The sequence below is a fragment of the Homalodisca vitripennis genome, chromosome 2, assembly GCF_021130785.1.
Source record: "Homalodisca vitripennis isolate AUS2020 chromosome 2, UT_GWSS_2.1, whole genome shotgun sequence".
NCBI classification, from domain to species: Eukaryota; Metazoa; Arthropoda; class Insecta; order Hemiptera; family Cicadellidae; genus Homalodisca; species Homalodisca vitripennis.
The window spans coordinates 52577666-52603577 of NC_060208.1; the positions used below are offsets into that span (position 1 = coordinate 52577666).

Consider the following 25912-nt stretch of genomic DNA (forward strand, 5'->3'; position numbering starts at 1 on the left):
ATGTCTAAGGATGCTACGACAATATTGAATTTCTATGACTGTAAAAAGCTTGTTTTGAGTTTTTGTGTTGTAGCTTGTGGATAGTTTCAATTATTTAGGATCATAATCCATAATGAATTGATCTGGGATAAACACCTGGGGAAAATTAAAAACAAGATATTATCCAGTCTGGGTGGTATATACAAACCACTAATCTATAAAGGATTAATAGAATCAATATTCAGATTTGGAATAATTGCATATGGAACTGCATCAGACTGTCATATAAATAGACTTACTTCTAGAATAAAACATAAAATTCTAGACATACTTTTTGATATTGGAAATGAGAACTGTGAAGAATTTTTAAGACTCGCTTATATACTTTTATTCAGGGATTTGTATAGGTACACTGTATTGGTAAACTATTTTGGGGATAATGAATTTAAGATTCGACATTTTAAAAAACCTTCAACTTAAGACTCATTCCGCGATATAAGGTCTACCATCAAAAACAAGAATTGGAGAATTATTAACAACAATTATAATTCTAAAACCATATAATATAATTTCTATTGAATAAGATAATAAAATTTGTATATATGTGGTTATAATGAGAAACGTGTAATTATTGTACACCGATTCACTTGAAAATTGTTATTGTCTTACAACCCTTTTTTCAACTTTGATGCCTAATTACTATTAGAGTGTTCTTTGTTGTTGCATATATATTTATATATTGCCTAGGCCTATTTATAGCACTTTTGTGTGTATTATATTGTATTAACTTATTCATGTTATTTATTTATTCAGTAGTTTAAGTGTGTTGGAGTTTATCAAAACCATTTTTTGGTATAAAAACCATTAAATGTGTTGGAACAAATTTCATCTATCGCACAATTTTTACTTACAGTTTTACTAATTGTAACTAATTATGCACCATATAATACATATTATTGTGCAACAGGACCTCGCTGGCAAGTAGTACTCTATTTAGCCAGGCTTATTTTCATGTAATATTTTTTATTCATGCGCATTTTTTCATTGCTATGAGCCAAGTGTTTGGAGAATGTAGTAGTATAGAGTAATTACTCACAGAAATTTAAGAGTAATAGACCATGAGTATATTGATTAAACATTGAAGTACTACACCTCGAAGGAGAAATGTGTTATTCAGACCTTTGCTTTCACTCGTCGACAAAAAAAACAATAACACGAATTAACATCAAATTAGTAATCACCGATTAAGAGTAAATTAGTGATAAATTATGTTTTAAATTGCTAACTATGACAAATTGCAGGAAAACTGTATCCCTCGTTTGAAGAATACATAATTATTCAAGGAATGATCATGAATAAAATATTGTACTCCTATGCCTTTAGTCATAATCAGCCGAAATTCTGTAATGCTATCCCACAGCAACTATAACTATTGTTGAGATGTTACGGAATTAAACTAAGTCTATGTAGTAACGAGGTATTACAGGGCTACATCCAGCGTAATTAATCGCTTTAATATTATATCGCACAACACAAGTACGCTTTTAGTGTGTTAATTTATAATTTATATATTCCACCATTACACAAGCAGTAATTAATAACTTATAGAGTACATCAATATGGCAAGAATATTTACTTACTCTCATTTTACGCAGGTGTACTTAACTAACTTCAAGAGATTGCATCACTACATCACGCGTGACTAATTATTGAGAGTTACAGCAATATGTCACTAGTAATTAGTCACCAGAAAATTATAGCAATATGTCATGAGCACATGAGGACATTACAGTACTAAATCACTTATAATTAACTGCTGAGTTAATGTATACATGTACGCCATGAATGTAGTCACTGAGGTATTAAAGCACTATCCCATCTAATTTGGAAATTAAAGCACTGCATAAGGATTAATTAATCACTAAGACAGTACACCACTACGTCAAGAGTAAACAGCTGTTTTACGTTGAGAATAATAAATCACTAACATATTATAAAGGACTACTCTGTTGTAACTAATTGCACACACACACACACACACACACACACACATTTATTTAATGATTTATATATATATTTATTTATTTCTTTATATATCTATATATACTTACATATATAAGTACACTGTCATGAACAATACTGATAGCTAGACTACTGAAGCACCATCTAGGTAGAAATAAATCACAATGGTATTATAGGACTACGTCCACTAAGAACCTGCAGAACTATGCTAAAAGTAGTTATCTTTAAGTATTACTATCCTAAAAGTAATTAACCACTGAGATATTAGAGCACCTTTTGTTGTTCTTGAAGGATATTACAGCCATTATTATAAGACATTAATCGCTAAATACCATTAATAGTACTTCATGAGTATTTCTAAGATTGTGCAATACTATACCACGAGTATTTAATCATTGGTATAATACGCATAGCATTTATAGTTGGTTGCAATTTTAAAGAAGTACCCGAGAGCGTACGCAGGTTGTTTAATGTATTATGGTATTTATCTAACGTAAATGTTATTTTATGTCATGTCATGTAATTGTACAATAAACAATTTCATTCAGTACAGGTTCTTGCGGAATACTAAGTTCTATGTCTTATCTACAGGCCAATTAGTTCAAAGTAGTCACGATTGGCACCTCAAATTTTACAGGAAAGTTTAAAAAGGGAAAATTACCTTATTTTATACGTATATTCAAATTACGTAGTTGACATTTTAACATTTGTTTGCTATTTTCGAATATGATGTTTAACTTTAACATTTCTTAGGCTTTGGAAACACTTATTTATCCATTCGATTTTGGAATACGATTCTAAAAATTGTTATTCTTGAAATGTTTTATTTACTTAACCGTTTAGCCGCGTGAAGCGCTGACAGTTTTCTAAATAAATTTCAATGTTGACCTCTATATTGAAAAATTGGTTACCGGAGTAAAATATTTAACTACGTAATTGCAATAAGTATAATAAATACAATTAAGTTCCCAATTTAAATTTTTCTATAACGCTAATATTTTTTGAGATCTGAATGATAATATTAAATGTACAATGGAATTTTGTACTTAATGCATATCTTGTGCATATCTTGAGACGCACTTAAAAGCATTTTTCACTCAAATCTCAGGGTTCCGCTCAAATTGCCTCAGTAGGCTTTTCATACTTACATATGTATATATTTTCTTGATCTGAACTAAAGCAAGCTCATGTATGGCATCATAAATATCTTGGACCGGAAGTAAATTACAATGGCTATAAGTGAACACATTTTAACCGAAGAAGACTTCTTAGCCTTCGTATGTACTTTCTTAATCGGAGCATCAACACAAAATCTGCTATTGAATACGAAAATAAAGGAATTAAATCCTAAAATTGGGGGTAAATTTCAAGGCCCGGAAGTATCAACAAGCGAAGCTCAATCCGGGCATCGAAAATGCATTCTAGCTAGGAATTTTCATACCAAGCAACATCTAAAATATGAGCCAATCGCATTTCCGCTTAATATCTGAAGTTTTCAATTATGAACACTGATCTAATATGTCTGATTTCGTTGTAAAAGTATACAGAGTCCCATATTTTAAAACATCATACAGTGCGTTAAATAAAAAGCTAAGGATTTCGACTTTAGGAGTTTTCTACAAATTGTTAATGATGTTAATGATTGCTTATGATGTTCCTTTTTCTAACAGAAAAGTTCATGCGAAGCCTCCATTAACTTCCTGCTATTTATGATCCTAATAGACGTGTATTATTAAATCAATAAGAACAATCTCACAGAAAAAGTAAAGAAACAGAGTAAATCATAATTGTAACGAGTACTATTACTTATGTTACTTTACCAAGATTACGTTTTGTTGTTGTTCAAGTGATTTATTCATAGAAAATAAACAATCTTCTCTGAAAGTAAATGACGACGTCAAGAGCAAACATCGACTGACACTCTGTTTGCTCTCAGAAGTAGCTGAAGACAACAAGGGAATTGCTAATGTACTAAAGCGGAGCCAATCCATTAGTAAATGGTTCAGTTGTTACACTACACTTATTATTATTGAACTTCATAATAAGTACTTATTTGCTAAGTACAAATAGGCTAGAAGTGTTTGGTTATTACAACAGTCCTTATTTGATGCCATTATATTATTAATTTATCAACCATGCGTATCAAATCAACTAACTGTAACCCGCGGCTTTACTCATTTTATGACCGCTAAGCGTGATTCTTGATGTATTCTTATGAAACCGTACATCGCCGCTCGCACACCCACAGCAAACCATCAGGGAAGCGCGCGCCCATGGTGGCGAACGGGATGCCGATCAAAACAAAACTAGGTAAAAAAAGAACACCGTGGTCAGTATACTCCAGGTTCATTTACTAAGAACACCGCATAGGCCTATCCAGTCAAAAATAAATAAATATATATATACTATAAATAAAAAAAATAAAAAGTGCCTGCAGTAGTATACCTCAAACAATCCTCGTCAGGTGCACCTGCATACAAAAATTAGAAACACCATAATTTTGAAACAAGAAATGCCAATTCCACCCGGTATCCTTCGGCTAAGGGCGGGCTCCTAATGAAATCCAAGAAATAACTAAATAATATCTAAAACTAACTTAAAATTAAATAACAAAATATAAACTATATATATGGCAACAATAACAATAACAAATAAATAAAGAACATAAGCAGGGTATCACAGAAGACTAGAAGCAGGGTGCCGACTAGAAGAAATTTCCATCATGGTGGCCCTCCTTCAGCAGAGCGCAAAAGCGAAGGTTCTCTGCGACCCACGCATGATGGAGAGATGACAGGAGGAAACAATTCATCTCTTGGACCTCATCAGTGAGGGGCCGTAAACTTAGCCGCACATGTCAGAAGGAAAACAGCTCAGCAAAACTAACAAAAACACTTAATTAAACAAAATTTTAAGCTGGAGCTACTCCTAACTTGTACACCACGGCTCGGAGTCCTTTGCCACTCTACCGGAAAAGCCAAACGCCTTCAAATGGTCAGTGGCCTCTGCAGCCAATAAACCACACACACATACACTATATAAAACACACATGAGCCGGGAGATATAGGTATTGAACCGGCTCAGACTCCCCCCCCCAAAAGGAGGAACTCCCCTCTGTTAATTTCTTCAAAATGAAGAACCAAACGAAATGCCTCTCCCCCCAATGGTTGAAGAATTTATAAACCGGAAACCCTGAAGTCTGCAGAAGGTAAAACCAAGAAAAAATCCAGTTTGGAGGCAAGAAATCCCTCCAAGAGTTGCGTGGGTACAAAGAAGAAAACAGGAACCTTGATCAGGAAGAAGGAGCAGAGGTGATCAGGCCTCTGGACCTAAAACCCTCCCGCACAGACTAAAGAGAAATCACGGATGACTCCGGCAAGGCTTCAGATGGGATATGTGCGCCTTCCTGAAAAATCTTCCCGGACTGAGGATCTCCCAGTCGGGCAGTCACCGGAGTCAGAAACTTCAAGATGCGGTGGGGACCAGTCCACCTGTAGCAAAGTTTAGCAGCTCTTTTATCCACAGCCGAACTGACTGGGTGAGCCTTGCAGTAAACTAGATCCCCCACCTGGAAGGGATTGGCAATACGACCTCGGTTGTACTTCCTCCTTACTAAACTCCCTAGCCCGAATGAGATTCCGCCTGGCTGCCTCCCAAGTGGCTTTCACATTGGGAGTACCAGGAGGTGGCAGAAGATCGCTAATTTTCCAAAGGTTCGCCAAAGGGTTTGTTTGGCGGAAAGCCAAATAATAATAACTCGAAAGATACCGCCTTGTGACTTTCATGCTGGGTCCGTATTAAAAGGCAAATTGGATTCCAAGGTACACAAAAGGCAGTGAGAGGTCGAGACTCGTGTTTTTTAGAGAATCTGATGATATGCCTGATTAAGATCAAAAATGGAGAAATACTTGGCCTTACCAAACCAGTCGAAAAGCAGAATGCAAATCGGGGAGAGGCACGGAGTCAATTTCTATCTGAGCATTGAGCTTTCGACAATCCAGGACCAATCTGGACTTCCCATTAGGTTTCGGCACTAGAAACGCTGGACTGGAAAAATTTGAGCAAGACGGCTCGATTACCCCACTCTTAAGTAAATCATCAATCAATATTTCTCAGAATTTCCATCAAGGCGGAGCAAGCTTATATGGAATGGGAACGTAACAGGACGGGTGTCTGGTAAGACGAATCTCGTATTCCAAGAGATTGGTCGTGCCCAGTTTTGTCAGTTAGGACTTCAGGAAAACTGGAACAAATCTGCCTTATGTCCCTCATCCCTCTTTCGGCGTAAGATGTCCTAGTTGGTCAGGAGGAGTCAAGCTCTTATCTTCCATCTCTAAGGCAGCAGTCCCACGAGACTCGACATCTGAAAAGGGAACGAGCACCCGCCTGGCGAAAGCAAAGAAAACATGACTGGAGGCCAAATCCAAAATCATGCCAGTTTTTCCGATAAAATCTGCTCCCAAGATGAAAGGAAAAGTCAGGTCCTTAGCCACCAAAAAGCTCCAATCCCAAGAGAAATAATTAATTTTGATGTGAATCTGGGCACTACAGATAATAGGTAAAGGTGTGCGTGAAGCAGTCCAGCAGATAAGTGAACTAGGCTCAACCTGCCGTGTTAGCCCAGAGGATTTTAGATCTTCAAAAAACGACTAAGAAATCAGGCTGCGTGCTGACCCAGAATCAACCAGGCCTTCTGCACCACATTCCCCACAAGTACATCCAGTCCAGTTGTGGGCAGGTTGAGCGGGCAGCCCTTACTCCCTGCGCAGCCAGAGCAGCAACCTCCCCTCTCGGCCAACGATGATAACTGTCCCCAAGTCTATTTCTTTCTGTTTTCTTTCTGTTCTGCATTAAACCAGCTACCCTTTTAACCATCAAAATCAGGTACATATATTTGCCCCTCAAAATTACCTTTACGGCACGAGTCGGGCTTACTCGTCCGCAAGCTTACTAGTTTTTTTTTATTAAGTGGACAAAACGGTCTAATATGTCCCACTTGCTTGCAGCCATAACAGGTAGGAGGCTGCCTACGGGAAGGAGCAGCTGCTGGCTCAGACTGCACCGGAGCATGGACCGTCCCCGGAGGCAAGTGAGGAAGATGCCTCGACATGGCCTCCCTTTGATCATCCGCATCCTGAACCCCTCTAGAGATGATGGAGAGGCGGTCCAAATCCGCAAAAGATGCGGGACGGCTACAAAAAAATCAAACGGGAGCGTTCTTCAGGTTTAATGCCCTCCAAAATAAGGCTTACCAACTCCGTTTTCGCTCAAGCTCAAGCGCAACACCCGGGCTACATCCCGTATCTCCCCGACAAAATGGCTCAACGTCTCGTCTGGTGCCTGAGACGGTAAACGCGTTCCACCCCCGCAAGCGCTCCCTAACCCGAGCAGGTACAAAGAACTCCAAGATCTCGGCGTGGAACTGGTCAAGAGGTGGCACCTCTCTTAAGGCAGTCTAGAAGGCGATCAAAAAGCGGCCTTAAGGAAAACTGCGCTAAAATCTGCATAAGCATGGCATCTGTCATACCAGGAAATTCTCTTAGCTTAAAAACTTCCAGAAGGAAATGGATAAGTAAATTAGTGTCAAGAGCCCATCAACTCTGGGGAAGTGTTGTAAAACACTCCCCAAAGGATGGGGCAGTTTGCCAAAGCTAGAAAAGGAAGGCACAACTATAGATGATGCCTCACCAGCCGCTTCAGGAGGGCCACTACCCATCGGAGACATAGTAACTCTGGGAGGCTCGAAAGAAAGAGCCGGTAGGATGGTTAGCAAAAGTAATGGTAGTGGGAACCTCCGTTGGAGTGACAGCGGTAAATAGTATCCCCCTTCTTCTCTTTCACCGAGCGCACCTCACTCAAACCATCTAAGGCTTGTTTTAATTTGTTACTGGCCGAAAAAGCCCAACTTTTAATATCAGAGTTTAAACTAGGAGCTGACATAAGTAAAACTATTCTGTCACGCCAATGTAAAAGCTGAGAGGCCAATCTAGCCTTAGCTGACCCGACATGGGAAGTGACTCAAAATTAATATCGTCTTCTAATTCCTCCATTCGGGTTTTACAAAACTCAAATTCTGTGTTAATTTGGAACTCTGCATTCCAGCTGCGGTCCAACGCTATACAAGCCCGTAATTGAGCTCTTAATGCCCTCACATCTCCCTCGGGCTTCTGTCCTCTCGCCAGGACCTCAAAAACCAACTCGGCTTGCGTAGATGTTCAGGCACCAGGGAAAACGCCATACCAAACAATTAAGACAAATAAATACCACAATAAACAACAAAGCGTACGCAACAATTACTTAGTAACCTAAGTGGACTCAACTCACAAAAGCTTACACTGACGAGGTCCAAGTGAAGAACTTAATAACCGCTACCTAATAGAAGGATACCCTGCAAATATACACTAACCACAACCTACAAACACAGAAGCAATAAATATAACAAAACAACACATTGATAGGGGAGAAGTAGAGTACAGTTAGATAAATTTAGCGGTTAAGCAATTTAGAGTCCCTTGCTCCCTGCAAAGGTAAGTCTGCAGGAAGCAAGACACTAAACCAATTCCACCCGGTATCCTGTGCTAGGGCGAGCTCCTAATGAAAAAAAAAATTGTGTACTCTAACCTCCCCTACCTAACACTAACCTACACCAACAAACAAAACCAGAACTGAGAGACAGCTGAGAGAGCAGCTAACCACGCTCTGCTACCATTGAAACCGTACATCGCCGCTCGCACACCCACAGCAAACCATCAGGGAAGCGCGCGCCCGATGGTGGCGAACGGGATGCCGGATCAAAACAAAACTAGGTAAAAAAAGAACACCGTGGTCAGTATACTCAGGTTCATTTACTAAGACACCGCATAGGCCTATCCAGTCAAAAATAAATAAATATATATATATATACTATAAATAAAAAAAAATAAAAAAGTGCCTGCAGTAGTATACCTCAAACAATCCTCGTCAGGTGCAACCTGCATACAAAAATTAGAAACGCCATAATTTGAAACAAGAAATGCCAATCTCCACCCGTATCCTTCGGCTAAGGGCGGGCTCCTAATGAAATCCAAGAAATAACTAAATAATATCTAAAACTAACTTAAAATTAAATAACAAAATATAAACTATATATATGGCAACAATAACAATAACAAATAAATAAAGAACATAAGCAGGGTAATCACAGAAGACTAGAAGCTGGGTGCCGACTAGAAGAAATTCCATCATGGTGGCCCTCCTTCAGCAGAGCGCAAAAGTGAAGGTTCTCTGCGACCACGCATGATGGGAGATGATGACAGGAAGGAAACAATTCATCTCTTGGACCTCATCAGTGAGGGGCCGTAAACTTAGCCGCACATGTCAGAAGGAAAAACAGCTCAGCAAAACTAACAAAAACACTTAATTAAACAAAATTTTAAGCTGGAGCTACTCCTAACTTGTACACCACGGCTCGGAGTCTTTGCCACTCTACCGGAAAAGCCAAACGCCCTTCAAATGGTCAGTGGCCTCTGCAGCCAATAAACCACACACACATACACTATATAAAAAACACACATGAGCCGGGAGATATAGGTATTGAACCGGCTCACTTACATTAACCGTTTACTAGGATCCGCTAATTATATATTGATGAGACCTCATAAAATCTGATGTTGCACATTGAGAACTCTGATTAGGAAGCTTTATATTAGTGATAGCCATTTTAAGAAATCCACATCATCATGATCATTTCATTCTATTGGTATTGGATCTTCGAATACAACAGAGCCATCACTATAACTTGTGTAGCTTGAGAGGTCCCGCAACGAATGTCTGAGATGAGTGCTAATAACCAGAATATAGCACCTCCACCACACCATGTACTATATGTACCAAGCTGTGAATTCTCTATCTCAATTTGGAAGCCATTGGATATCACAACTTGTTTATAAGAAAACTGGAGGTCAGTGATGGTCTCTAGAAAATACGTTACCATAGGAATAAATAAATCTCCACTTCAGTCTCTCTTGGAATCACAGAAAAAAAACTATATAAAATAATACAAGTCTCTCCTGTTTACTGGGTCTCGTTATTTGGATAAACCCATATATTTCTGCATACACCCTAAACTTATAAGGTCTGCACCAAGCATGATATTAGGCACATTTTTTACCATAATTCTACCCAAGATCAGTTATAGCTATTGGAGGAACATCTACCTTAGGACTTTTTCCTTTTCACTCACAGGGGCCGGCAGCCACCCTTCAAATCGAACATATGTTTACGGTTAGTCCATAGGTAAATAAAATCACTCACTTGGGGGAATCTTAATAACTGTATAACTTAATAACTTTTCATCATCAGTGATCCAGATCTGGAAACCTTGTCTTCCTTTCACTTGTACGATAAGGTCGATCATCCTCACTATAACTACGAAATATGTCACGCAGTTCTAATGTCCATAATCGAAATGTGGTAGTAAACATTTGTGGCTACTGTAATCCTATTTTATACGTAATATTCTGTATTTCTGTGGTATCTATACATGTCATTAATTTTATATACGTTAAGTTAATAGTATATGGATTTTCACATTTCAAATATTCAGAAAAATAGTCGAGTTTAAGTATTTTCTTAGTATCATTTATACACTCACGTAACGTTAGTATTAGAATATTAGAATTATTTTTAATGCACCTATGATCTGTATGGTCTTCTTGCCATCTGACATTAAAATTATAGTAGTACACTAATAAAAGAGACATTTGAAGCATTTTGTTCAGACAACTTTTAAAAGTAGGTTTATATTAATATGTATTTTCCATCCTGACAAATACACATGTGATATATTTATTCCATCAAAAAGTGTCCAACAAAGTTAATTATAATTCGTACAACAGTTATTAAAAGAACGTCAAATCTATAATCTGATTAATTTGCTTTAAGTTATTATCCTCCAAGAAGTTCATCCGGTCCCAATCTGGAATGAAAGTTAGAAATCTTCCTATAACTTGGAACTAAGTGCAACAAAACCTCATCAGTAACTTCAAGGGGAGTTGCTTTGTTTCAAATCCCCTTCTTACGTAAGATTTATATGAATATAACCGTGTCCGAATGTGCGAAACACATGGGGTTGGTCGAAGTAATGAATAATCGGTATTGCAAAGCTAATTAATTGTGGCAAATAAAATTTAAAGCATTACTTTAAAATGTTAAATAAGAATCTAGCCTATACTTAGCAAAGTTGCTGCCAAAATAGAGTACTAATGAACTTAAATGATATTTTGGTGGTTGAGCCTGGTAGTTTCAATGTTCTTTGGAATTTTCCCTACGAATTAAATCAATTAATACAACTTTATAATGACTTCCCATCACGTTGATGTCGACTCACATACTGCGGCACGGCGTCAGCATCTTGGCTCGACATTTCAGCTATAGTCACAAAAAAGGAGATTAAAATTAAAGCTGGAGAAGAATCATTCTACTCGAAGTTGAAGTACTAGAAATTGATTTCAAAGTTGAACAAGAACTCGCATAAAACGAAACCTCGACGGTATCCATTTATCGAGACAACTTACAGTCACAACAACGTAGCCTCGTCAGGACATCACCACAACTTATATCTGTATTAATCTGGCATATAAAACATCATCAGGTAAGTAACTTTACTGTTAACTTTGTATTACATTAAAAATTGTAGTCTCGCATGAAAGGCCTAATGTACAGTACAAAAAAAATGGATTTTTTTTAAAGAAATGAATCCATTACTCATATCTCATAACTCTCATTTTTTGTACTATACATACCTAATGTATAGTACAAAAAATGGATTTTTTAAAGAAAATAATCCATTACTCATATCTCATAACTAGATGTGAAAGAAATATAACATAAAATACAAATTAGATCTTAAATTACATATCTACTAAAGTTATCATATCTCATTCATGACCAAATGATACATCTCATACAATTATAATTATTGTCTGTTGCTTCCTACCAGGAATTAAAAATTGTAAATATTTAAATGTTTGCTATTACGAAACTTTATTTTTCTAGAATTATGGCGTTCGGATTCAGAATTCATAGCTGTTTTCAATTGCAATATTTAAGTGCATCATTTTACCATAATACTTTTTCACTGTATCAAAACCGAACCTAAAACAAAGTTCATATTTTGTTGAATTATATAAAACGCAGTTTTATATATCTTAATCATGTTCACAGTTGTTTTAAAGAGATGCAAAATCATTTTTATATTGTATTATTATATTTTATATTATTAAACTTCAGTGTTATAGTGTATTAGACACTAATTTGGGCTTACCAAAAAGTTTGGATTATTGCTTTCTTCCAGAAGGTACAAAGATGCAGAATTTTTCGCTACAAATCGCTTTTTTAAGATGATAAGGAAATTGTGAAGATCAATTAATAGTCATATTTTCTTTGTAGTAATAATTATAAATAATATTCATAACATTTTTCAACTGCCATTATGATCCTAATTCTTGATTGAAATATGTATTATGTCTCAAATGTGAGATTATGGTCTTTTGAATCACATTATAATCAACCATATGGAGTATTATAAATGGATTAAGAAAATATTTTTCTTTCTTTATGCCACTTCAAGTACTACCTTGATCTTCCATCATTTTCATTAAATACTAGCTGCATTACACTACCGTCCAAGCACTGTTTATTTATTATTGATAAAATTTAAATGTAAACAGATGTTTCAGAAAGTTTGTCGAACTATAGCTGTCAACAGCTGTTTATCGCTAATTTAATTTGAAGTATGAAACGTAAAAACAGCAATTTTTTCTGAATTCCAAAATATTCCAGATAACTTTTCTTAACTTTTTATTCATAAAAACGTTCCTCAGATTTCAATGAACATTTTACAAAAAGAATTAACCGAATTTGTCCAGCCGTTATCGAGATTAGCGCTTACCAACACATTTCGCCATTCATTTTTATTTATAAGAAGATTATGTTATTGAAGGAGCTTATACAAAATATTTTCTTTATTGCTCGGGCATTACACCAATGATTTTTTGACTGATTCTACAATCTTTTCTATAATATAATAACACATTAAGGTCTTTTGTTCAGTAAATAATACCTGGTTTTTTAAACCAATTGTTATAGTTGATGTTTTAGGTTTAACGGGGCTTCATAAATATTTAGATTCTCATATTGTTAGATCATAAATTAGATATATCTAATTTATGATCTAAGTAAATAACACTTTCATTATCTATCAACAGTTATAATTGAATACAAGCATGTGTAAAGGCCGTTGAACTACAAAGAGTAATATTATGAGTTTATATGTATAAAAAATGGGAAAAATGACAGTTTTACTGACTATTGCGTAGTAGCCTTCAAATAGTAGTGCAATCTCAACTAAACTTGTTTGTAACTTACAATGCTAAGATATCTATATATAAGCGTATATTTTCATATTCAGCATAAACCATGAAACCTGTGTATGTGATTAAAACAAAAAGTACTATTCTAGTTCTACAATTTTATTCCATTCTATTAGAGTAGTACATTTTTACTCTAATGACGAAACCAAATCGTTGAATGCACTATGAATACTATTTAAACATTTTCATTGATTCAAATTCAACAAAGAAATGTGGAATTGTGCACATAAGGACACATAAGGTACTCTAAATTGTCCTCTATTGAGTTAGGGTGTGGAACAGGAGTGACTGACAGAGAAAAGTAAGGCGTTGTCATGGAAAAGGTACCAATGGTATTATAGGAGGCGCAACGAACCCGTGTTCATTGCAGACGGCATACAAAATACAGTACAATACTGTATACTCCGTTTGGTCAGTAGTGTACAGATTGCTTAAATTTATATTGGCTTATGCTTAGATTTACAAATTATACGGAAATAAGGCAACATGTTATTTTATTGTACATGTAAAATACAATAAGTATTGTGTGAGTTTTACCTCAAATGAAGCCAAATACAAAATCAAACCATACAGTACATTAAGAAAACTAATTAAACATCACCATTAAATCAAATTTAGCAAAATAACTGTGCACGTGTGCCCGCAAGGCACTCGAAATTGGCTTCTCTAAGGTTTAATGAGAGGTTTTTTACAATATGTATTTGGTAATATTAATATATTGCCTAGTATTATTTACTGTACTTTCTTTTATCTATATGTATACAAAAAAAATTGGGATTGAGGGAAACTGTTTTCAGTAGTAATAGGAATTTTGGTGTGGTCTAAGTTCTAAAAAGTAAGAAAAATTCACAATTGGAACAATGTGTACACACTATTACATTAATTATATTTCTCAAGGAATACATTTTTACACTTTCAAATGTATTCTTCTTCAATTTTTAGAGTGTTAAAATCCTACAGGAAGTTGACATAAGACCCCTAAGACAATTTTTCTTCTCACATTTTAATCATTTAATGTCGCCAAGAGACAAAATATTTATATAAGTTATGTAACAAATATTAAACCGTATAGTCTATAATAAATTATGGCGTTGTGTAAGTTCGTAATTTACAAGTAATACTTTTAAAAAGTAATACTTTTCTGTTCCCGTTATAGAAGTAACTATTCGCCAAAGGTTCTATGGGGCCAAATACATTTTAAGCAAATATTAAAGATATTTTTAATTAAATTTACATTTCTTGGTGAAATTTCAAGGTATATATTAGCCTAATTTTAATAGAAACGCATAGAAAAACTGTTTGAATAAAATGACTATTGGGTAATTTAAGGGTTTTATTTTATTAAACTGATTATGAAACCGAATTATCCTTAATACCTTCTTCAAAATTACACCCAAAGCAATAGCTACTACCAACACATTGATGCTAGTTTCACAGTTTCGGGGAAGGTAAATATAATTAATTTTATTTACGCGCTTTCAACAACTGATTTCATAAATAATTTGAAACGATTTCAATTAAAGTTTGTATACGTGGTTGGATTATATTGAATAACGAAATACATCGGTATGTTATACAATATTTTAGATTATGTTATCCAAGTAATTCTCAAGGCATTGGGTTTTGTAATAATTACTTAACGAGTTTGAAAACTACGAGATTAAGGGAATACTACAGTAAGAGCTTTATATATATATATATATATATATATATATATATATATATATATATATATATATATATATATATATATATATATATATATATTTTATATGCAATTGAATTTTGTTTTGCATATATCTATTTTATTTACTCCTGAACGAATACAACGACACAACAAATTGCACGACAGATTGGTGTATTCTCTCTGCGGGCACATTTAGAGACTATTGTGTCGTTGATTGTGTCCATTGTTGCTTCCAAATAGTATTGTTGCTCTGAGGTTCTTAACTACTGCGTTACTATATAGAAACAATATAAAAAAACAATACGAGTCACTATATAACGAGTGCTTCTATATAAAATCGTTGCCCAATACCTAATAACTTCAGTGTTATTTATAGGCAGACACATACATGTATGAGATAACAAACCAACATCAAAATTTACCAGTTATATTAAATTTGTTTGAATACCATTGGAAAACGGTGGAGAAGATAGTTACCACTACCCATTTCATAATCAATATAATTCAGTAGCAACAAATTCGTTACAATTTGTTCTACTGATGCACTTTTATATACGACAACAGAGACTGGCGACTAAGAGGACTTTGATGTTCTCAGCATCCATTGTCAAAGAAAGTTGGTATACGTAGTTTAATGTTTCTTCCTGAAGGCGCTAAGTCAGGACCCTTATAAAAAAGTCTCACTTTCGCCAACGACGTTAAACTGGCTGGTTGAAAGTCGACTGGCCAATCAAAGTCTCGCAATAAAACGTTTTTAACAATAAAAACCGTGACAGTCAAAATGTCATAAAATCACCCAAAACCATAATGAGAATGAATTAAAGGGATACACTGGGTGTTGGAATTGCACTGAACTGTCTCGGGTTGACGAGAGTATAAACACCCTGACATTTTAACGAAAAATATGAGAAAAACATATGTTTCCGAGAAACAAAATACCTACTAAGATTGAGCGTAATGACTCCTAGAACGTAACTTGTTCATTGCGTAAAGCCAATAAATAAATAAAGTCAAAAAATAAATTTACGCGTTATATGACATTAAATATATATTATTTTACAGCTTATTAACAAAAAATATAATACTAAAAGAGTCTTAAAATTCTGCTATAATATTTGGCATCATAAATTAACAAGAATTTGTAGACATTCATATGTCTCATGATTTAAAAGAAGACTTTTATTGGTCTTTGATAAATTCGTACTGCAAGTCTGAATGGTATTTTGGTATTATCCGCAGGTCACCCGATATAAGTAGGTAGATACATACGTACAGGTAGGTATTAAAATTATAAAAGGTTAACCTTTACAAGCCTTTACGTCATCTGAGCTTGAATTTAGGTTCTATCTTGAGGGATATTTTTCATTCATTGGCAGCGCAGGGTGGCGCAGGAGGCAACTCAGAAGCCCACACTGATGGTCATGATCATTTCCGATCGGTACTTGTCCAAAGTCAGATTACTTTGCACGATCTGGTACGTGATCTGAGGTAGGAAAAGTACGATCGGAAATGCCCCAGTGCGAGCTTTGGTGGCCTACATTTATGGCGAAAAACAAATCCCCCAGGATAATATCCAAATTCGAATTCAGTGAGTTTACACTTAATCACGTGGTGAAGGTTAACTTTAACTATAGCACTAGTAGTGAAATATTTATGATAACCTAATTTAAACCAACTTATATCAAGTAATAATAAGTAGTAAATAGGGACAGTGTGGCCTCCGAATATTATAAAAGTACCGTCTAAATTTATCTGATAAAAAGATAGAAGACATAACAGAATGTAGAGTTATTCCTGACACTCAAGGAATGCCATTTTTATTAGTTTACATAGATTTTATTCATAAGCTTAACCGTTTTGGACGTAGTTATTTTTAATCTCCAATGCATATAGTACCAATTATTACTACCCAAAGTAATATTTATTTCATCCAAATCAGCATTGGCTTATATAAGGTGAGAAATGGAACAATCGAAGGAGGACCTAGAGAAAATGTTTAATTGTTTTGATCCAATTATTTTACATTCAATGTTTCCAATATAGCATTTTTACTGAGATTTACATAAAATTCTAGGTCCTCAGACACTATCATTGTAATCATGTAGTATCAAAGAACTAGATCTTAATTAATGAGCGATGCAGCATAAATGATTAGGCGCTATTATAGACCACAAGTTTTCCTTAATTTCCACACTTACAATAATAATAATAATAATAATAATACAATTAATAGTGCCCGTTTAAATCATAAATATTAGTTGAGTTATTAAACACTGCAGCACTGTTTACTTTGGCAGTATGATGTTGTGATATGATATCTCGAAGGGTAGTGATGTGTTGGAACCACTTGTAGCCATGGAAATGTCATCCATAAAAATTATTTTACCAACGCTTAAGAACACTCGATCGCTACGCTTAATGTTATACAGCTTTTAATTCGTATCAAAAGTAAATAAGACAAGTAAATACTTGGAATGTACACTCAAATTTTACATTAGAAATAATAGAAATTTAGTTTTGAAATGAGCAAAGTCAGTTTAATAATTCAATATTATAGCCCTTATATTATAGCACGTTATATATGTGCAGATTTGACGAAGCAGCGTAGAATCTTACAAGCGTGGGGGGAGTGACTTCTCCAATTTGGTGGAAAATATTGATAGCACTTCAATATTTAATCTAAGTTCCAGTAGTTATCTATATTTAAAAAAATTCAATTTTGTGGTGATTGCCAGTAACCAAAATCCGTCATTTTAAAATAACGTAATATTACTGAAAATAATACTAATATAGTTTAGTACACGTTTCATGTATTTGTAAGGTTACTTTTCATTTTTGATCTCCTATGTTTTCTATACTCCTAATTCCTAATATTCTACTACTTTGAGTAATGTATTCCTGGCTTGTCTGGTACATGTCACACAAATAGTTACTTCCTCACATTTTGTGTGAAGACATATGAGAAATCTTTATGGATAATACTATTGGAGAATATATATATATATATATATATATATATATATATATATATATATATATGTTTTCCATTAATAGATTATTTTTATTACTCTTAGGATTACGAATTAGGATTATTACAGAATCAAAGTGTTAGTTGGTAGTGAATTAATTTTTACCACTAGTTCTTTTCTCAACAGTAACACTAACATTCCCTTGAACAAGCAGCTAATGATGTTTATAACCACTCAATCATTATACTTTTAAAAGGACTTTGTAAGGAAGAAGAGTTCCTCAGCTGGTATACAAAGGACGTGAAGAGGCGCCACCATCAATCCTGCTATCAGCTGTGAGCACTTGCTGTCGCGTCAGCCGCGTCTCTTGCCAACATCTCCGAAATAGATTCTCTTATCATCCTTAAGTTTCGACAAACAGAACTGAGTTCATCCTCTTGCCTTGAAATAATCGGTAATCTATTTGTATGTTTTAGAAATTATATGGACCGTATAGTGATATCAAAAGATCGTTAAAAACTTTGTAAATGATTTTTATAGTATGATTTTACTGCACAGTGATACTTTACTTTCATACGAATCAAAATTAATTTTGTCAGCAAGAGTATATTTATTATATTTGACGACTAGAGCTTGATGGCTCTGAAAAAAGAGCGCGCGCGCGCGTTTTGTGTGTGTATTTCTTTAATGAATCTTCACAACATTGTGTGATGGTAAAAAAGTAAGTTAATATTAGATGTAGATGGTTAATACACAATATTATAAAACAGCATTCTATTGAACATAGTTACAAAGCTAAGGAGAATCCTTCTTTTTTTGTTTGACAATACGGTGATTTTTCGGGGATTAAAAGACTAAGCGTATTATCGTCCTATGTGAAATAACTTTAAACTTGCGAGATTTATGTAAATTTTTCGGGTTTAACGCGCCTAGAATAAACCGGATGCCAAAATATCTCACGGCTCGTATCAGTCCACGGACCGAAAGCCAATTTTGAATGAATAAGCACACAACTTACTCTTTCTTGAATGGCTCTTGACTTAACTTGTCCAGTATAACTTCATCTTGAGTGACTATTATAATTGACTTATCTTTAAATTTGAAATTATTTTGAGTATGTAGAAAAGGTATAACAACAGCAAAGCCTTTACGTTGTGATGTCAGCGAGCAGAAACATGTGTTAGCTCCCGTTACAGGGAGAATGGAGGAAAGTGAAGTCCTGCGGGAATTTCACTTACTTTCACCCTTTGTTGGGGTTCCATCAAAACATATCATTCGAACCGTCTACTCCTTCCAAGTAATTTACTTCTATTGGAAATAACTGTAATATTACAATAGAAGAAATCTTTGTGTTGGCATTTAGATCAATTGTTTTTATTTACAAAGCGGATTTTCTTCCATTTAATTTTTTTACAAGCGGAAATGTTATGTAATAAAAAATTGTCTATTTATAAATATGTTCAAAATAATAATGTAAAAATTATGCGGTTATCACAAAATACTAATAAGTTTCGACTTCTACTACTTTCAGTACATAATTTTAAGTGGTTATTTATTTTATCATAGTTATTTAAAATGAACAAACTATGTTGTAGAATATGCAATATGAGAAGGGATTTCATTGAAGGAGGAGATCTTCCTATTGGAAAACAAATAATTTTCTTTAAAAAAAACACACAATTCTCTAATAATTTATATTTTGGTACGCAAGGCCTTTTGACATCAAAGATATCATTGTTACGTTTGAATCAAACAATTTGAAGCAGTATAAATAATTTTGCAATTTAAAACAATTATCAAATGAACAAAGCTTAATAATTGATTTGTAAAATTAAAGGTATAACAAATATTAAAATAATACATGCATAAAAGTTTGGGTCAAAAAGAATTTAGTTATATTTTAAAACAAATGAATTTTTAATCGGTTAAAATCTTTTGTTTAATATTTCATATTAATATTTGTTAATGTATAATGTTTTATAAGCGTCGAGTTCTTCTTGTTTGTAGACTTATTTTAATACTATACAGTTTTTAAAGATGTGATTCGTTTCTAATATGTGTTTTGAAATAGCTGCTTTTTTTAGTTTGTCCGCATTTATAATCAATTATTTCATCTTCTTCAAATGTGTTTTCAATGGTGGGTTTTGTCTGAGCAATGTAAATATTATCACAATTTATCACATTAAATTTTGTATGGAATTAAAAATTAATGGAGGATTGTGTGTTTCTTTTAAAGAAAACAATGAGTAGGCATATTTATTTATTTTCAAAAATTTTTCACTTAATTTTAAAAAAGTTTAAAAAGTTACATTTTGGTTATTTGCATTGTTTATTATGTTTTATAATAACAGTCACTATTAATAGTTGTGCACAACGCTTTAAATTCATTTCAAGGAACAATGACAATTAATGCGTAATAATTATTCAAAAAGGAGGATTATAGTTTTATATTATGTATAATTATATTCATATAATTATTTAAATACATATTTATTCTTAACACTTTAGCTTCAAAATAGAACTTTTGGGTTAATCAGAAATATCAGCATGTGTAATCTCTGAGAGTGAACGTATTTCACTCAATTGTATTTTCTCTTGTGATGAACTATTAGTATTTCTTTTTACGGATATTTTGGCGTCACGCCTAATTATTACAAACACTAATTGAAAACATTTTTGTATTTGCCCATGCTGTACGTTAGTGAATATATTAAGGTGTTATGCTAATCAAAGTTAGGTTTATTTCGTAAGTATTTTGTTTATTTTATCCCATAATATTCTGAAGTAATATTAGAAGAAAATGTGTTCATGAAATACCTGTAAAATATACCACCATACATAATAAAGCATCATTTTTATTTTTTATGTTTTTCTAGTGTGTTTTATTTAAAAATGTTTTTAAATCATTGGTGCACGAACTTTGTAGTAGTCCTTATTTATGCATTAGGAAGTGAGAGTGTTACCTTCTTACAATCTTGGTAACATATTCTACGAACACCGACTAATTAACTCAGATGTTAGCTCATGAGGATTACAAGGCCTACACAAGCTGCTAAGCACGTCCACCTTGTGGGATGCTGTAAAGTCACTGGATGGAAAAGCTAGTCCTTTGTATTGATCACCTAAGCAGATAGGGAAACAATTTGATGGAATTCTAGTAAGTCAGTAGGCCAATGACTTAGTAGTTAACAAATTTCGAATATTATGGATCCTTAAAATTTGTATAAATCTACATTTTGAAACTTTATCGCAGAATGAGTCAAATTGTTCAATTTCGGAATAATCCTAGTGTGGAGGTTGGCAGAAGTAGCTATCAATATTATTATTCTGGAAATATTTTTGACAATTGGTGTTAAAAAGATAGTACTATACATCTCCGTTTGATCCTCCTTCCCAGTTAGTAAGAGGTTATGTCTATTCCTTTCTGCTTTTAATTTAGTGGTATCCATAAATTAATATGATATGTCTCAAACTTACCAACTAATAAGCTCCAATAGAATTCTGTGATCTACACCTCCTCTACGTTTGGGACTGTCTATAATATCACCATCAGACAGTTGAGACATCAATGATAAATAGGCATGACGTATCTCCAAATCATAAGAAGTGTACATGAGTGTACTTAAGCCAGGGCTGTAAAATATGACCCATCCGATATTAACGTTCTTTGGCTACGCTATAAAAGTGTTTACTCTTTCCAGGATGCTCGAGTACTGTCTGAACGTAGAGAACATGAACCTGACCGCGATCCGAACCATTCGAGTCCTCAGACCTCTTCGCGCCATCAATAGGATACCAAGTAAGTCTTTTCAGTAATAAACATTTAGAAACATTACTTTTAAAGAAAATTGTCACTAAGACTCTGATGGCTCTTATTTATGTGTGTCCATTGTCCCAATATTGGGGCAGCAAGAAACTTTAGAAATATTTCTTTATATTTATTTTGACTCATAACTTGTTATAATATGATTTTCATAGTTTTTACATGACGTATACATTCTATTTTAGACTATATAATTAGTATTTGTCGTAACAAATCACGTTCCGGCTTACTCATGAAATGAACTATGGTTATTACTATTTATAGTATTGGTATTGGTTATTACTATTTAATCAAGTAAGATAGCAACTGTTGCACTCTGGAACCCTTGCCAACAGCATAGTAGTTGAGAGAAGGCAGAGAATGTGACTATGAAATAACATTTCCTACCTGATTATTTCGATGAGATCTCTTTTCCATATAAATAGTGCTTCCGGCTCAGTCGGAAGGATCAGGTAGATTTCGTGACAGCTGAAATATTATTAGTTTATTCTCATGTGATATACATGTACCCACTATCTATATCCCGATACCTTACGAGATTTTTATGTTATCAATATCTCTAAACCATCTAAATACAAACAAAATTTTAGTTAAACATTTTTTTTTTAATTCTATAAGCATTCCAGAAGACGTTTTATTTCTAGATTTATAAATAACGGAGTGGGATTTTTGTAATAGTTTAAATGGATGCCAAGTTCAAACGAAATATCGGTACTGGACTGACTAATGGAGTCGATATATTTATATGGTATTTGCTGTACCAAGTTTCAACTTGTTTCAGCAATGATACTGCCAGTTCTTAGTAATAAAAAGCTCTTTTGGGATTTACATGTAATCTATATCAAGAAACCATTCAAGTTAAAACATTGTTAATTAAAAGTTGTTTTGAAAATGTTATAAGCATTACAGAACACTTCTTCCTTTAGGTTCACAACTGAGTTATGATGTTTTTGAGGAACCGCCATATTGAGAATTGAAATATCGTTCTAAGTAGGCCAAAGAACATAGCCGAGATATTTTTTATATAAATGTATGTGCCAAATTGTAACTTGTTTGGACCTTTTCAATCATTAATCGTTTCTAAAAGCCGCGTTCTCTAATATATATATATATATATATATATATATATATATATATATATATATCTAGGGCGTGGATTTAAACTCTGGGCGTCATACTCTGTGAAGTAATGCAGAAGTTTTCCTTGAGTGTTACCATGAGGACAGCTATAATAGACTGATTATTATACAATCTACTTAACAACCCATAAATATATAATTGACCAAATTTTACCATGAATACATTTATTTTGTACCATATTCACATCTCCTTTTAGTTTCAAAAGCATATGATTCTCGATTGTTTTCATCCCAAAGAATTTTATTTAAACGTGCTCTTTAACTGGTCTCTGAGAATAATATTCTCAATGCTATTTCAAGCGCATTTGCAGCTTAATCGTTGCATTTAAGGGGGTCGGATAGTGCAAAACAAACATTCCCCGTGTTAATTTTGCTACGTTGAATTTTACAACCACTTAAATCATTATTATTTAGATATGCAGACTTACGTAGTATTCTATGTGTAACATGAAGGGAAATGCAGCTTTTATGCTCTTTTTGTTTAGGTCTTTTAATTTTATTTTATCACTTTAAAACTTATTTTACATAAAAAAGTGATAGAGCAGAAATATTTGTATTGTTCGTCTACCTAACTTGTTCCTTTATATTCTTGAATAACGAGCCGGGCTTTAGCTTCATATTTGATGTCAGAATTTTCGCTTTAGAATCTCTACGAACTTAATTTTGGTTAGATTAATCCTGGGATGTTTTGTAAAATTCTAATCCCAATGTTTGATTATAAACTTAGGAGTCAATATGCAGGTAAAGGGGACAGAGCTTTAATTTAAATATCGCCTGATTTCATTTAGATAATTCTGTATGGGTTTATAACTATTTACAGATATTGACAGCCTAATGAGACATATTGGAGTGTAACAATTCACCTATTTCATATTCATAGATTTTTCAATTCGAGAATGTGCATTGTCTACTTGTACGCATGTCTCCTATTGGAGAATATTGCATTGTAACTAAATCAGGATATTGTTAACAGCATTACATCGTTAGATATTAAAAAATTATTATGGGGAATGCAGGAATTTGACCAAGTCATCAAATCTGTTGTATAATTTTCAAACCAATATTTCTAAAAGGGCTAGTAATATTTTGCCATATATGTTTTCGTGTTGGTCATATTGTAGCTTTATTTCTTCTGATTCTGCTTTGCAATTTTTTATCATTTCGCAGGTCTGTTTTGTAACATGGAGTTTCAGATAAAACAAATATTCCATGATGCTTAATATATAATCAAGAAGCTGGTAAAATGTATTCCATGATGATTAACTTTTTTATATGAACTTTGTCCTTCTATCACACTTTTCTTTGTAGAGTCCAAACATGTGTCCAACACTAAGAAGACCCTCAAGGTATATATAACTTACTAGTTTTTGCTCTCAGCCTAATACTCAGCCTCTCAGGTCGGAAATGATACAGTGTAATTTTCGGTAAATTGAATATCACCTGTAGTTTCTTCTTCTGCAGTCAATTTATCCTCCTAGTCAGGATTAGATGTGTTACTCATACTTAAACATATACTTAAACTTGCTCACACTTTACGTGAAATAAATACCTAATTGAATATTTCCTTTTCACCTGAGTTATTCCCTGGATTAATGTCTATTTCAGAATAAAATCATCTGAAAAATCCTCTTCAAATAAATAAGATAAACTTTTTAAACTTAAAATTATACTTGTATTTTATAACTTCATTCAACAAACAAATATCCTTCAAAGGTATTTGAACGAGTATCTATGCCGAAACTAAATCAGCTGTGCTGCCAGAGCAGCTGATTTTCAGCAGTTAGATCTTGTCAAACTAAAGCAGATACATTTTGGCAGGTGTATCCTTATCATTCTTCTAATTCAGTTATTTTGCAGCAGATTACATTACAAAGTCAGTTCAATACAAAGGTTAGAATGGGGGTTTCAGGAAATGCTGTAACCTCAATTCCATAAAAATATCAATTAGAACCTAGTCAAAATAAAGGCATGGGAATGTCTTACAATAGGTTCGATTTCATTAATTACTGTATTAAGTTTCATTACTGTCCCTATTTTCATGTTTAAATAATGCTTTTTTTACTGAACCCGTAAAATCTACTTGCGCATATCAAGCCAATTTATTTCTAAATAACTATAGAATAATAATATTATTTATATATTTTTAGAATTTTACGTGATTTACGTACGTTCTCTAAACTTAAAAAAAATTTATTTCAGCTAGGAAGTTTTTGCTGAGGAACGTTGTGTAATTTTATGCTTTTAATAAAAAGTATTAAATTTTAAAGATGGTAACAAAATTTGATTAGAAATCGGTACACGAAACCATACATCTATCTATTAATGTCAAAACAATACCTTTAATTATAGGTTAAATTAAAAACCTTTAATTCAAAACAGCAATATGTTTTTTTCATCAAATCTGTTTTGGTTTCTATTGTTACCATAAATTCTAGGTAATTTAATAAAGGAATATTTGCAGGAAACACATTCATGTTCTCTGCATCGCAAATATAATGGAATCAGCGGAAGAAACTTTTGCAAAAATATCTCAGTTGTAAACAATAGCAGAGAGTAGAGGGAGTTTGGCGTCCCGGATATTACTGAAACTTATTTCATCCGTCCTATCCCTTTTTCGTTCTCTATCAAATGTAGCAGTCTCTTTTGTTTGAACAACATAATGTAAATGAATATCTAAAACTGTTCCAAATTCAGGTTTGAACAGTTTAAAAAAACGTTTTAAAACATACATTTTCAAAATAGATTACTTTTTATGTTAGCACAATTTTTCTTGGGTTTTATATATATTACTAGTTGTTACCCACGGCTTAGCAGGCATCATTTAAAATCAGTCCGCAGCCTATTTATTCAAAGCACTGTTGATGTAATATGAAGGTCTCCTATGA

The 25912-nt window shown here is 33.6% G+C and overlaps 1 protein-coding gene across 1 annotated transcript in view; it reads left to right on the top strand.

Moving 5' to 3' along the window:
• Positions 1-25912, top strand: part of LOC124355624 (voltage-dependent T-type calcium channel subunit alpha-1H-like) — a 296916-nt gene that overhangs the window by 109552 nt on the left and 161452 nt on the right. Inside the window, 1 exon segment of the mRNA XM_046806786.1 lies at positions 21767-21864. Coding sequence (XP_046662742.1) covers positions 21767-21864 — 98 coding nt within the window.